The sequence below is a fragment of the Polypterus senegalus genome, chromosome 17 (assembly GCF_016835505.1).
Source record: "Polypterus senegalus isolate Bchr_013 chromosome 17, ASM1683550v1, whole genome shotgun sequence".
NCBI lineage: Eukaryota > Metazoa > Chordata > Cladistia > Polypteriformes > Polypteridae > Polypterus > Polypterus senegalus.
In genome coordinates this window covers 23,537,743-23,553,874 of record NC_053170.1, presented here as the reverse complement: position 1 = coordinate 23,553,874, position 16,132 = coordinate 23,537,743, and the positions used below count along the sequence as shown (strand labels likewise).

General features: G+C 39.5%; 1 protein-coding gene across 1 annotated transcript in view; it reads right to left on the bottom strand.

Moving 5' to 3' along the window:
* Window positions 1–4,456, bottom strand: part of pacrg (PARK2 co-regulated) — a 228,888-nt gene extending 224,432 nt beyond the window's left edge. Inside the window, exon 1 of the mRNA XM_039739942.1 lies at window positions 4,217–4,456. Within this exon, the coding sequence (XP_039595876.1) occupies window positions 4,217–4,300 (84 nt within the window). The 5' untranslated portion in view covers window positions 4,301–4,456. The remainder of the gene's footprint in view (window positions 1–4,216) is intronic.
* Window positions 4,457–16,132: the final 11,676 nt, after the last annotated feature.

Here is a 16,132-nt window from a genome sequence, read left to right as displayed (position 1 = left end):
TATCTTCTTAGGTCTCACCAAAGTCTGCCACAAGTCACTGTAAACTAAAAGCCCAGAAGAAATAATACTATGGGTACACAGGTGTCAAGTACAATTGTTTGCATTGTTTAAATGTTCTGACTTAAAATTCTACTACTGATATTACAAATTCAAAAATCCGAAGTGTACGCCTTTTACATGTAAAGTGCTCTGCAAAAGTATTCAAGGCATCACCATTCTCTGGATTTCAAAAGATACCTACACATATGTCTACAATAAGTATATATGTTACCCAAGTGTTCCAATAGTTTATTTTTAAAGCCAAAGTAAACTATTAGTCAAAATTATATTTCTAAAAAATAAATTCAGGAAAAACGTTGCGTAAGTTTTTAAACCCTTTAAGCTCCAAATACTTAAAGTGACAAAGAGTGTCCAAGCAAGACACATGTGCCTCTCATTTTTGACTTCAGTAAATAATTAGCTTTTATCCATGAGCAATTTGAATACAGGTCACATTTTCTGGTTATAAAAATGACTTTGTGTAGGGGCCATTAGCCAGACTTGGTCAAAGTGAGAGAAGGTGATACATAAGTTTACAAAAAAGATCAAAGTGTTTTGATCCATCATCAGGAAGTGAAAAGTGCATCACAGCACCCAGCTGCTGTATTAAGAAGGCTGTCTGTCAAAACCTAGCACCCAGGCAAAACATTGGCTGGAAAGGGAAGTAACAAAGAAACCAGCCATCACTTTAAAGGAACTGCAGAAGTGAGTGGCTGAAACTGGGGTACACAGGCATGAGCCCACAAAATCAAGACCTCTCCACAACATTTGTATTTGGAAGGGTGATAAAAAAGAAGCCATTACTCTTGACAGTACCTCAATTCATGGCACTGCTAAGATGGGAAATGGTTATGTGGTCAGATGAAACCAAAATAGAGCTTTTCAGCCAAAAAGCAAAGTGGTGCAGACCCAAAAGTGTCCATTCTTCAAACAAACACGATCTTAATAGTGAAGTGTAATGCTGGCAATATAATATTGTGGGGGCACATCATCTGCAGGAACTGGGAATCTTGTTAAGACTGATGGAAGAATGGATGGAACTACATTCAAGGAAATAGTGGAAGAGAGCCTGTTCCAGTTGTCTAAGGCTTGGGAGAAGGTTCACATTCTATAATGTCATCTCAACACAAGATCAAGACAACACTGGAGTGGCTTAAAAACACAAAAAATAATGTCCTACAGCTGTGTGGCACTTTTGTGAGTCAGTGGAACTGTGTTCCCAAAAAGGACAATGCCAAAGCAAAATGGTCAATAATGTCAGTAGCTATGCAAGTGCTAGAAATAGTAACAATTAAACTAAGACTCACAACTGCCTCTTAGGAATGTGGTACTGGACACATAAAAGTTAGTTTTGCTTCTGATATTCTTATTTGTAAAAAGGCTTTTACTTCTGATATTCTTATTTGTAAAAAGGCTGACAGTAAAAATAATATTAACACATGGGGTATGAGTGCTCCGTATCTTAGGCTGGTCCCTACCTTTTAATGGATACCAAAAATTAATATTAAGAATAATAAGCTGCTGAAATGCTTCATTATCCATGTGATTGTCTGGTGCTCTATCCAGGGGAAATTTCTGCATTTCACCTTGTATCATCCATGATACCAGGGTAGGCTCCTACTCTTGGGTCTTTGAATATGGTCAACGCTGTTGACTCAAGATCCATTGTTCCGAGTTCATGTCCAATGTCTGGTCATTGTCTGTGTGAACTTTGCATATTCTCCCTGTGTCTGAATTTTTTTTCCAACCAATTTCGTAAATAACACACAACTTTCCAATTTTCTGATACCATTTAATTAGACTGCTAGCTCCTGCTATTTGGCTTTAGGCTCAAATTATTTATAGTGCAGGTTACATTTTCTTCATTTTACCACACAGATTCAGTGTTGACAGCTGTTGTCTCATTTTATTTTAACTTGGTGATCCATTCATGTGTTGATTCTTTCTCTGGGATCGAAAGGAAGAAACATCTGGTTTAACAAAACCATACCTTGTTGATATTTCATTTATATAATCATGAAATGGATGTCATTGTGCTGCAGCAGTTAATGTGACTGCCCCACAGATCCATTGTCCTGGGTGTGAATTCAACTCATGGGGTTTTCTCTGTGGGGGGTTTACACTTTCTGTCCACCACATCCTCAAAGAGATTTAGGTCAAAAATTCAAAATTGTCCCTGTTTGCATGAACTGGCCCAGTAATGGACTGGTGCCCCACCCTAGGCTGATCCTAGGTTCTGGCCACTTATGACCCTATAAACAAGTTATACTTTAATCTTGAATTAATGATATTGGATGAAAGAGGTCAGCAACAGTACTTATTACATAAATAGATAGAATCTGTTTCTATTTAAATAGTTTGTCTGAAACCAAACTGTGCGGTGTAATATATTATTGTCAGCACACTTGAAACACCAAAAGGGGTCTCCTACCCCCTCTTTCACGTATTATACATATAATAATGCACTAAAAACTGGAACCGTAAAATCAATAAAGAAATTGAGCCAGCTAACGAAAACAGAGTACGAGCAATAATTTGTTCCCACTTCAAGCACTAGGCAGGAGCTACCTAGCTCTGATATGGAAAGCTAAAACCCCATATTTTTCCCTCAGACCACAGGATGACTTTCGTGATGAACAATGATGATTCTTCTGGCTCTGCCCCGGCACCAATACAAGAGAAGATGTGCCCAGAAGATGTTCATCATTACCAACCCTGCGCTCAAGCTGTTACTTGAAGAGTCTCCAATGGCCCATTGGTCCCATCTTTAGTCTCAGTTAAGTGCTTATGTAGGCAATCTCTTTTGATTGTCTCTCATACCCCCGCCACAATTGTCAAAATGGGTTACAACCTGGCTAAGGCCTGCTCTGTACTATTTGCAGCTTTCTTACTTTTAAGAGTGAATTTACACTCATGAAACCACAACTGTCTACAAGATCAATCACTTATTCCATCTAATCTCAATTTCAAACCTCCTTAGTCCAACTCAGGATGAAGGGGGCTGACTATCAGGTACAAGGCAGAAACCAAAACACGTCTCCAGGTTAAAGTAGTGATACTTCTTAATCCGACATCTTTGGGATTTGGGAAGAAATCAAAGTACCTGAAAAAATACACTTGGAGAACATGAGAACTTCAACTCCAGACAGAGAACCAGTCGAGCCAGGATTCAATCCCAGGTCCTTCAAGATAAGAGATGGCAGCATTTACCACCATGCTATTGTATCACTATTCCACTTTACCAGTCTTTAATAGCTTGCAACAAGTTGAAAATAATGACAGCATTTCATTGCAGAAAGAATAAAACTTGTAAACATGAGATACTCCAATAAGCAAGTACAACATGTGAGTTTATAAACAGAATAATGAGACATCAATCCATGTTTATTCATCAAAGGTAGGATTTGTAATTACTGTAATAATGAATCCATAATGGTAAATTAATACATGAGCCTGTGTGGGTGTGTGTGTCCAGTAATGGAAGAACTTAGTTCTTGCCTCACACTCAGTGCTCCCAGTACACACACTGGTAACTTAACTGGATAAGCAAGATAGCATAGATAGATGGATGACTTAAGTGAGAAAGCACACTGAATTTTTGAAATGCTAGTTGGGTGGTGTGACAAATTCAAGTGAAATCACAAAGGCAATAAAGTATTGAGAGTATATAACCAGTGTGCCTGAATGTTTTGCCTTCCAGTATGCCACGGATATCTGAATGCCAGGACATGCTCCACTTATTGCTTCCACAGAAGACTGATCTGAGCAGGCTCTTTAGAAAATCAAGGCTATGCTTCCTTCGCCTTCGTTGTGTTCTGTATAATAATTCATCAATGCCCGCACCCCCCTCGCCATTTCAGGTTCAGCTTATGAGCAATCCCTGTGAAATATTAACATTTTTTGCATGCGTTCTATCCTCCGCGGCAGTTTAATATTACATACAGGCCTCGATCTGTGCATGTTTGCCTGCTTGATTTATTACCCCTGTTTCCGTTTAGGAAAAAGACAAGAAGATCGGAGCCATATTTCTTCTCGTGAGCTCCTTGGCTTCTTCCTGAATAAAACATGCAGACGTGTATATCGGCCTTTATACTATGAGGAGAGGCATATTTGTGTCACCTCAGAAGCAGCAATAATAATAAAAACAATCAGAAACATATCATCACATCCTACTTACGACGGAGTTCTTCATTGTCGACTTGACAGTAAACCCCTCGGTCTTCAGCTCTTGTTTGCTTTTGCTAGCCTCCAGAGTTCTCATGGCTGCTTTTTGGATGGTGTGTTTTTACAAGTGTAAATTTAAAAAAAAAGAAAAATATATATGCGAATAAACGAAACGTGCAACACCGTGTTATTCCACCTTCTCTGACTTCGCCTCTTCTCTCGCCTCCTGCTCCGTTACCATGGAGCGTCTGAGACGACGCGTTCCCGGTTGCTACGGAGACGACGTATTTGCGGCGAAGACGCCCTTTGCGTTGCTATGGACGCTGACTCGCGCCAGCATTTCGAGATAACCGGACGACATCTGAGAGCACATGCATTTGGAGTAGCTGGCCGCATCGTCTCCGGTCATGGTCCATGGAAATGTTCCTTCGTCCAGCACAGACGTGGCAGACATGCATAAAGAAGTCTAGAACAGTAAAAAAACATTTTTGCCTTTCAGTGCCACAGTTACGAGAATACAAAGCATGAATTCCATGTTTATGAAAGAACCAGGGGGTTCTTTGGATGTTTTCGTGATGCTTGGTTGCACCCCAACTAATTATTATGCAGTTGATTTTACATCAGCGACTTCTCTTTAAGGTTGAATGATTTTAGAACAGCCGGCTCCCTTTAAGGTAACTGCAGTGCACCATATATGGGTTAGGCACCTTCCAACGCAAACTTGATGGGGTAGCTGAATAGAACTGTCCAATAGAGAGATGCAAATAAGCAGTTCACATGATCGATTTTGGTACTAGGACTCTGCAGTACCTCGTTCAGTCCTGCCTTGCTCCCAGTGCAGCTGGGATAGGCTCCAGTCCTCCGTGACTCTAAATCATATTAAACTGATGCGAGAATGTCATGTTATTTTATTACATTTACATTACGTTTTAATTATTTGCCTTATACCTTTACATTAAATTTTACTTATTTGACGCAGACCTTTATTCAAGGGGACTTAAGGCATTTGTGATAGGATCGGATACATTTCTTTAGTTTTTCCATTTCAGGCACAGGCAAGTGAAGTAACTTGCTCATGGTCACATTTATACCCATAACCACAGGATATGAAGCCCAAAGCCTTACCCAGTATGGCACACTTCTGACTATTACGTTTGTTAAAAAGGCTAGCTTTCCAATTCATTTGAAAACGGGGGCGCGCAGCATCACTCTACCTCCCCCGACCAGAAGTCGATGTTGTTAAATTTCTCCTGCTTGCGAAGTGACAAGGACACTGTCTCTCAATACGGCGAGCAGGAAACGGACGCATTTATAGTTTGTTTCTTTTGAAGTGTGCGTAGATATAAAGTAAATGATTTCACTTCATGTTATTAGAGGATACCATTGTTCTTCGATGGTATCGGTATTGCAATGCATATTTAAGTTTAATTTAGTTGTATGAAGAACCATAATTTTGAAGGCTGCTTATGTGCATGTTATTGATATGTCGGCCACACTCAGGCTACTGTTTAAAAGCAACTGGTCAATATTATTTATTTGCAGTCTATGACATTTGTTAATGTTATCTCATTTGAACTAGATTCTCGTTACTTTTAGCCATGTTAATGTGGAAAGTCCGTTGTTACGTTCCAGATCCACGTGTTAATTTTTTGAATATACAAAGTGCCATTTCCTCTAAATAATTTCAGTAAGTATACACTATTGATCTGTTGCTATCATTTACTGCATATATAATGCTATTAACTTGTACTATTTCATTAATATGTATTATGATTTTAAAAATTAATTTCCTGTCTTTCAGAAAAAAACAAACTACAAATACCTGATGTAACTTTATATGCATATAGTGGAGAAAGGGATTCCTTTGCCAGTTCTGATTTAGTGCTGACAAGGGAGGTATACAAATTAAACTGGGACACCTGCAGTGGGTTCAACTTCCTGTCTCAGCAGTGTATGATGGGGAAGGCTGCCCACTGAGCAATACCTTCTTTATAATGCTGTTAGAATAATATGCACGTCTAATTATCAGCCTCTGGCTCTATATTATGCATGCATGGAGTTTTCCTTACATATTTAAAGGTCCTAGACATATTCATACATCAGTCCTTCAATATACTGAACCCAGTTAATTCAAGATTATGTGGTGGAGTACGTTTACACAAATAATTATAGATAAACCTTTAAATAATATGTTAGTTCAAAAATGTAAAAATTAAGTGGCTAGGGGAGGGGGTTGATTGTTCAGTCTGACAGGACATTTTAGTGAACAATGCCTGGATTACTTTATTGATTGACTTTGCTTTACTGTTTGCCCATTCTCTAAATAAAAATATGTACACAATCTGGACAAAGAAAAATATTATAATGAATAGTAGAATTTTAAATGGTTTTGCCAGTTTTAGGAATTCATATATCTATTTTTGGGATTACGGTACTTTGTTATTTTGTATTTGTTACTTTTTACATATGCTACATACACTGCCTTCAGAAAGTGAAGTGACCCCTTGACATTTTTCATGTTGCAGCCTTATGTTACAATCACTTAATGTATTATTTTATTTCTCATCAAACAACACTGAATTCCCCAAAATGACAAAGCAAAGGTTTTTGATTTTTTTTTTATTAAAAATAAAACCTGAAATATCCCACTAACACAATATTCACACCCTTTGTCCAGCACTTTAAGCAGCTTTGGAAGTGATTCCATCTGGGAGTCTTCTTTAGTTTAATATGACAAGCTTCACACATCTGGATTTGGAGATTTTCTTCTGTGCAGATCCTTTCAAGCTCTGCCAGTTTGGATGGAGTCTTTTTCAGGTCTCACTTGAGATGCTCAGTTGGGTTCAAATCCAGGTTCTGGCTTGGCCATTCAAGGACATTCCAAATGTTTACACTATGAAACTACTGTGTTGTCTTTGCTTTGTTCTTAGTAAAATGCAGTGTTCTGTGGAGGGTAAACCCTTGGCACTCTCTGAGGTCCAGAGTACTAGGTAGGCATCAGGTTTTCCTTAAATATATCTCTGAACTTTGGTCTGCTCATCTTTCCCTCTTCCCTGTCTAATCTTCGAGTCCCTAGCAGGATGCTGCCACCACCTTGCATCACCACTGGAATGTTATTGTGTAGGTGATGATCAGCACCTGGTTTCCTCTAGATAACGACACATTGAATTAAAGCCAAACAGTTCAATCTTGGTTTCATCAGGCCAGAGAGTCTTTTTTGTCTTTTAGGTGCCTTTTTTGAAAACCTCTAGCAGGTCTTTATATGTCATCAATCATTTCTGTCATAAACGCCACATTAGTGGAGTGTTGCAATAATGGTTGTCCTTATGGAAACTTCTTTTGTCCCTACAAATGCTTGGGTTCCCAGAAACATCTCATACCAGGGGCCTTCTCTCATGATTGCATAGTTTGGCCTGGTGGCCAACTCAAGGTAGAGTTGTAGTTGTTCCAAACTTCTTCCATTTAAGAATTATGGAGGCCACTGTGTTCTTGGGAACCTTTAATCCTACAAAATTTTTTTATAGTCTTCCCCAGATCCATGCCTCAACACAATCCTGTCTCTAAGCTCTACAAGCAATTCTTGGTTTTGCTTAGCTGTGGGACCATCTATTGACTGGTGCGTGCCTTTCATGTGCAATCAAACATCTCAATAGACTGGGAGCCAAATTTCAAATATCAGATCAAAGGGTCTGAACACCTGTGTCAATGGGTTATTTCAGATTTTTATTTTTAACAGATTTGCAAAAGGTTCTAAAAAACTGTTTTTTCTTGGAAATTGAGTTATGAGGGAAAAATTGATTTAAAACTATTTTGTTATGAGGGAAAAATTAAATTTAAAACAATTTTACTAGCCTCGCAGTTAGGAGACCCGGGTTCGCATCCCGGGTCCTCCCTGCGTGGAGTTTGCATGTTCTCCCCGTGTCTGCGTGGGTTTCCTCCGGGCACTCCGGTTTCCTCCCACAATCCAAAGACATGCAGGTTAGGTGGATAGGCGATTCTAAATTGGCCCTAGTGTGTGCTTGGTGTGTGGGTGTGTTTGTGTGTGTCCTGCGGTGGGTTGGCACCCTGCCCAGGATTGGTTCCTGCCTTGTGCCCTGTGTTGGCTGGGATTGGCTCCAGCAGACCCCCGTGACCCTGTATTCGGATTCAGCGGGTTAGAAACTGGATGGATGGACAATTTTACTACAAGGCTGCAACATGGCAAAAAGTAAAAACAGTTAAGGAGAACTGAATACTTTCTGAAAGCACCATATTTGTACTTGCTTATTTTACTGTATAATGATTTTGTCTATGATAGTTTAATTATCACTTTGAGTAATGGAATAATGTGAAGAGTGCTATGTAAGCTATGCACTAGACAGTTAACTAATATGCATTCCACCTGGCTCCTTCACCATGTGGTGTTGTATTGGCATGTTTAGTTTTTTTGTTAGTTTTGTGCATATTCTGTATATTTATTGTTTTATGTCTTTTCTGAGGTTTTTTTAACTGAATCAAAGTTTTGTGTGTTCCAGTCCTGCACCAGGTCATGATTCTTGTTGAGTTTACATATAGGTAAGATATAGAGAGGTTAAACATAAAGTCACCTGTTAATGCTTTATAAGTCTGTATGCAGTTGATTAAACAAATTTTGTCCCTTAATTTTTATTTTTTTCTGTGTTGGTTTCTCTAGGGGTGGCACGGTGGCGCAGTGGTAGCGCTGCTGCCTCGCAGTTAGGAGACTCGGGTTCGCTTCCCGGGTCTTCCCTGCATGGAGTTTGCATGTTCTCCCCGTGTCTGCATGGGTTTCCTCCCACAGTCCAAAGACATGCAGGTTAGGTGGATTGGCGATTCTAAATTGGCCCTAGTGTGTGCTTGGTGTGTGGGTGTGTTTGTGTGTGTCCTGCGGTGGGTTGGCACCCTGCCCAGGATTGGTTCCTGCCTTGTGCCCTGTGTTGGCTGGGATTGGCTCCAGCAGACCCCCGTGATCCTGTGTTTGGATTCAGTGGGTTAGAAAATGGATGGATGGATGGTTTCTCTAGCTGTTGAACTGTACTTATTTACCAAAAATCCAAGATAGTCACACCATTGTGATGCCAAGTGGTTTGCAGTTTTGAATGATGTGATAGCCATGGCGGCATGTGTTGACATTTTACCTGTTTAAAATTTCACCTTTACTTTAAACTCAGTAAACTGTATCTGTTGCATTTACTTTGGACTCATTAGGAACTAGTTGACTAGCAGGCACTTATGCTGGCCATGTAGGTCTAACTAAGTGAGGCAATTAGTGAAAATAAAATCTATTTTCAGGCACACAATTTATCTGCTATAATCCTAGGAGTTTTGTTCATTTTAACATAAACATTTTTACAATTCTGATAGACACACGAATGGGAAGGCTATTGAGAAGCGGATGTACTCACCTGAAAGTTAATGTGGTATATCAAGTAGAGTGATAGAGTTAGACACCACTGATTTTTAAACTCCTAATATTTTAGGAGTTGTTTTTTATTTTACGTCTGTTATAAAACACAAAGGTGGCACAAATCACACCATTTTTGCTAAAAGGACCCTTTCAAAATGCAATTAGAATTCCTGTGGTCTTTATCATTATCTGTTGTAGCATGCAGCCGGGGTCGTTGCCCGGTTGGGACGCTTCCATGCTGGAAGGACCGGGGGAGCAAGCGTGGCCAGAGCATTACCTCCAGCAGGACGTTAGATGGCAGACCCCCTGGATTACAGCAGTGCCTCGGACTCCTGCAGGGCCTTATGGAAGTTAGAGTTTTGTTCAGCCCTGTTGGGATCCGCGGGCACCGTGAGGGGTGCTGCAGCAGAATCTGATGAACCCTTTTGGGCAGTTCTTCTGCAACACCCGGAAGTGCTTGCGGAAATTAGGTCATCAAGCCCTGGGGCACTTCTGGGTGCAATATAAAAGGAGTCAGCAGACACTACTTGAGGAGCCAGAGCCAGGAGGAGGAAGATGAAGCTTGACTGGACGAGTAGAGAAAGAGAGGAAGGGAATTGCTTGTGCTGGGAAGTGTGCTGTATTTGCGGTAAATGGGGGAAGACATTTCCCACGAGGTAAAAAAGAAAATAAAAAACTATGTGTGTAACTTGAACTTGTGTCCCACACTTGTCTGTGCCAGATTCAGGCTGCCAGCCAGGGTGGTCCACATTGTCCAGGAGTGAATTTTGGATGAATTCACACAGTTCAACCTAATTGTCCTGATCTACAAGGCCATACAATAAAAATACTTGTATTTGATTTTTATGAAATGCTTGTGTTGAGGGATTATTTTATGATAACTAGATAACCAGGAGATGGTAATGTGAAGCAACCAAAAAAAAAAAAGACATCATAAGGAGAAGCAAAAGTAGACGCCAAAAAAAGAGATCAAAAACTGAAAACTTGAGACTTGAGCCAATGGCATACTTGTTAAAGAAGTTAACTATGCAAAACTGGCAGTTTTATTAAGTTTTATTCACCGAAGGATAATGTGAAATGTGAATTTCCATATTTATAGTGGCATATCCCATAGCGAAGTCAAAGTGACAATCATGGTGGCATGACGCATTCCAATGCATTGTGTGAACAACAACAACAAAAACTCAAACAGAATGGGACTAAAATAAATCTTTTTCAAATCACATCAAAATAGTGAAACAACCTCAAAAACATCCATCCATCCGTTTTCTAACCCGCCAAATCCGAATACAGGGTCACGGGGGTCTGCCGGAGCCAATCCCAGCCAACACAGGGCACAAGGCAGGAACCAATCCCGGGCAGGGTGCCAACCCACCGCAGGACACACACAAACACACCAAGCACACACTAGGGCCAATTTAGAATCGCCAATCCACCTAACCTGCATGTCTTTGGATTGTGGGAGGAAACCGGAGCGCCCGGAGGAAATCAAAAACATTTATGCAGTAAAAAATCATAACATAATCCAAAATAAAGAGTGTCAGGATTTAAGTAATCTTTTTAATTAAACTGTAAATTACGCTCCAAAACAGGAGTCATAAAAGCAACTAATGTTGATGAATAGAAAAACACAGAAGTTGTTGCCCAAAAGCTGTTTTTCCAGATCCTTACATGATTCAGCATCCAGAAGAACAAGGAGAGGCCGAGTAGTAACTCTTAAAGTAGTTAGTTTCCCAAAAAGGTTCCAGAATCTGCAAATTTGCATGAATAGCGCTTACTTACAAAGAAACTCTGTACTCCACATGCTTGATTACAGTATGATGCCTGAACATTACATGCTTAATGTTTAGGCATATGTCATAGCACTGGACTTTTTGTGGTGTGTCTAATCACTTTATCAGTGCATAACATCATACGAAAGAATTAGGAAACAAAGAATAGGACAGACAAAACTAACAAAACAGTGACTCCAAATCTTATCTATAATTACAGCTTATTTTAGCTTTGCCCCTTTACACTCTAATGGCTGAGAAATACTAGCTATTCTTTTCCCCATGTGGTACATAATTGAGTGCCTATTGACTTGGACGGGTCTTCATTAAAGATCCAGGGACCTCCAGCACTGGCAGACATCACATCTGTAAGCAAATTAAACTTCTCCAGACATTCCATTAAATCACAGACGCAGAGCACATTGCCCGACTTAACGATCTTTCCATTTTGAGCACACTTGAAATAAAAGATTGCAAGGGCAGCTTTATCCCTGGAAAGTATCCCATTTTAGCCATTTGAATCAACTATTGAATTGTTCTATCTCATTTGCATTGCCCATGGGCCACCAAAGTAAATGTCCTTAAACATGTCAGCAATGATTATTCAAATCTGATTGTGCTCAAATGTAATTTTGTTTGATTTGTCAGCTTGAGTTAGGACTCTTGAGAGAAGGTTTCACTGATCAATAATGGTAGTGGGTCAGGTTACTATCACCTCCCTCATTTAGTGATTAGGAAGACACACATGCTGAGTTTAGGCGCCGGGAGTTTTTTTTTTATAATTCAGACAGCATTTGACATCGACCCCTGAGCACAACTATTCCACTGAATGGATTCTGAAGAATATGGAACTAACTGAGACTTGTCAATTTTCTTAAGTGAGCATAAGGAGCTGCTGTTTTACCTAAAGTGTAACTCATTTTAATAATCCATTAATCTATTTATTAGACTCCTTTAATTCAATTTTAGGGTCGGAAGAAGTTATAGTCTGTCACAGAAGCCTCAGGCACAAGGGAGGAACCAACCATTCATTGCAGTAATGACTTATTGCAATTCACTTGAAGTAAACCAAATTCTCTAGGGATAGGCATCAGCTCCCAGTGATAATGTGCAAGCAGCCCATCCAGGGCTGTTTCCTGCCTTGAGCCCAATAAGATGTTATTATATTAATGCACATTTTATGTTATCCTGCCAGAATAGGAATTAGATAAATCTATTTATTGTAGTGTAGAATGCTCTTTGGTCTACACAACTGTATGAGTTCTTTGAGCCATTGACGCCAAAAGTGCTATTAACATTCAGCAAGGATTTGATCCTTGCTGACTAGATAATGTTATATGACAGCTAGGGTTTATGTGTATTTTCTATTTTATTACTGTTTTTTAATGATACTTTTCATCATTTTATGTAATTCCTGTTATGTGCGTTCATTTGTAACATTTATATACTACGTCTTCAAATGTTCTTACATTTTCTCCAGTCTATGGGTGGAGCCTCAGGAGGTGGGGCTCCACCCACACTGACATCACTGCTGCTGGATCTTCCCTAAAGGGCTGTGAGCTGGAACTATCCAGCAGTGGTTCATTGTATTTGGTGGGGGGTTTGTTTAATGAGTATTGTTATTTCTTTGGACTTCCTGGTTTTGTGATTTATTTAATAATAATAGTAATACATTTTATTAATATAACACCTTTCCCTTGCTCAAAGCACATCACAAATATTAAAAAAAAATACAATTTGTAATGCTTGGTAGAAATTAATCAAAACACTAAATAACAGATTAATATAAGAAACACATAGTTCTGAATTAGAATAAGACACATAAAAAAGGAATAAAAAACAAATACACAAAATACTAAAAGAGAACCAAGAGCAAATGACCTAATGTATTAATATCAATGGAGATGTTAAGTGACTTACACGAATGACCATCTATTAAAGGGCACTTAACTGAATTATTTTTAGATCAGTTCACTTCAAAAGACTTACTGGACTGTGGAAAATGATGGCCAAATGGCGTTCAATTGGTATTCTTTTGATGGTGAGATCACTTCTAATGCTGTGTTTCATCTGAAGTGGGAAATCAGAACGTCCGAGTTCCTAGCTGAAATGAAGTATATCCTTAAGTTGGATTTCCAAATCAGAAACTCAGGGCTGGTCTGTCATATGTTGCGTTTGTCCAAGTTCAGATTATGACTTCAATCCAAAATGATGACATATACCACAGACTTTAGTGAAGGTCGTAGTATTAAACTGTTTATTAGAACTTCTGTCTATTTGCATATCATTAAATCAGTCGTCCACATAGCACTGCCAAACTTCTATCTGTGGACATGTTGCTACAGTGTTGATGCTCAAAATACTGTGTAATGTGTTGTTATCCAATGCTATTTATTGAGATGGAGCAATCACAATAAAGTTTTACCTTGATGCGTTCATATTAGAACACAATGAACTCGGGTGTGATATCATTCCCAGCTCCAATATCGGACTTTCAAGTTAAATGGAATGCAGCATAATAAACTCTGGCCAGACTACCTCCTGACCTGAGCAGTGAACCGCTGCAAAGTAAACAGACCAGATGGAGTCTTTCCATTTACAGATGCAAACTTGGTAGGCAATTGCAATGTGTCAGTTAAGCATAACATATAAAGACTGCAGATCATAATGAATTCACACAGTACTAATGCTTCACCTTGTGAAGGACCTTGTGTTAAATGAAGCAATAGTAGTGGCAGAAAGTTCATTGTACACTGATCTATATTCAGAGTTTATTGCAGCTTACTCATTACTCATTTGAAAAATCTGGACAAAAACAGGCCATTTAGCTCTACAAAGCTTGCCAGTCCTATCCACTCCATTCTTACAAGGTAATATCAAATTTAGTTTTGAAGGTCCCCAAAGTGATACTTAGTACAACACTACTTGACAACTTACTCCATGTGTCTTTGGCTCTCTGTGTAAAGTAAAACTTCCTAATGTTTGTGCAAAATCTATCCTTAACATGTTTCCAACTGTGTCCCTGTGTTATTGTCGAGCTCATTTTAAAGTAGCAGCCTCAATGCACAGTATTGCAGTACACTGTGCAATGTACTAATTCTCTTCATAATTTTAAACACTTCAATCATGTAACCTCTTAATTTCCGTTTGCTTAAATTGAAAAGACTTAGCTCCTTCAATCTTTCCTCATAACTCATTCCTTGCAGTCCTATAATGAACCTAGTTGCTCTTCTCTGGACTTTCTCTGGCGCTGCTATGTCTTTTTGTAGCCTGGAGACTGAAACTGCACACAGTACTCCAGATGAGGCCTCACCAGTACGTTATAAAGTTGAGCATAACAGCCTATGACTTATACTTCACACATTGTGATATATAACCTAACATTGTGTATATGTCCTACGCATAAGGTGTATTCAATTTTCATACATCTCATTGTGTATTCAAACCTAACATTTTTACTTGCTACATGTAACACTTTACACTTACATAAAATTTCATCTGCCAAAAATCTGCCCAAGCCTGTATGTTGTTCACTATAATGAATAAACAGATTCTAGATTATCTCCCATTCCTCCTAGCTTGGTATCATGTGTAAACTTAACCAGTTTGTTATTTATATTCCTATACAAATCATTTATATATATATAAATAAATATAAATATAAATATATAAATATATATATATATCCAGCAGTCCCCTGAGACCCTATGTTAGGATATAGCGGGTTGGATAATAGATGGATGGATATATATATACTGATGACATCATGAAATCTCGAACCATGAGGACTTTGGACTTGAAATTTGGAGTGTAGGTTACCCTTGACCCATAGGTGCTCGCTAAGAAACGGTTTTAAAAATTTAGTGGTCCAAGCGTGAAATTTCTTATAGTTTTTTAGACTGGTTTGTATGTCTGTCCGATTTTTACAAAAGAACTACTTAACAGAATTAGATCGGGTTTTTTTCTATAATTTGCTTGAACATTCCATCAATTTTGCGACTTTCACATCGCGCTAAGTATTATAGTTCGCTTGCTGTACCGATTTATTAGCGTGAATCCAAGAGAGGCTCATCGGGCTGCGAGGAGGGGGCAGAGCCCTCCTCAGTCAATGCGTCTGCCTCGGGGCGTAACCTTAACTCTGCTTAGTTAGTGAACAAGAGAACTACTTAAAGGATTTATATCCTTTTTTTTCTATAATTTGCGACTTCTCTCATCATGCTAAGAATCATAGTTCACTTGCAGGAGCTATACAGTATATTCGCGCTAATGTGAGACAGAGGCTGCGGGTCGAGGGGATGGGGAAGAGTGACGTTAGGAGTAGAGAGCTGGGCGAAGCAGCTGGAGATGGCTAGTATATATATATTGTGGAGACTGGCCCAGACACAGACAGGTGGACACCGATGGTTCAACAACCAACACAGGTTTATTCATATTCTATGTACAAGTATCCAAAACACACAACCCAGTGCCCCTGCACCAATCACCCATCAAGTCCTGGCCTCTCAAAATGCCTTTACTCTTCACCACCTCCACTCCTCTCCTCCAGGCTTTGTCCTTCTTCCAACCGACTCCAGCTATCAAATGGAGGGAGGCGGCCCCTTTTATCCTCACCCGGATATGCTCCAGGTGCCTCCTGTTGAAGTTCTGCCAGCACTCCCTGGTGTGGCGGAAGTGCCAGCTGTGCACCCGGAAGCACTCCGGGTGTCCCTGGTCTTCTTCCCTCCAGCACTTCCGAGTGTCGCGGAAGTGCTGA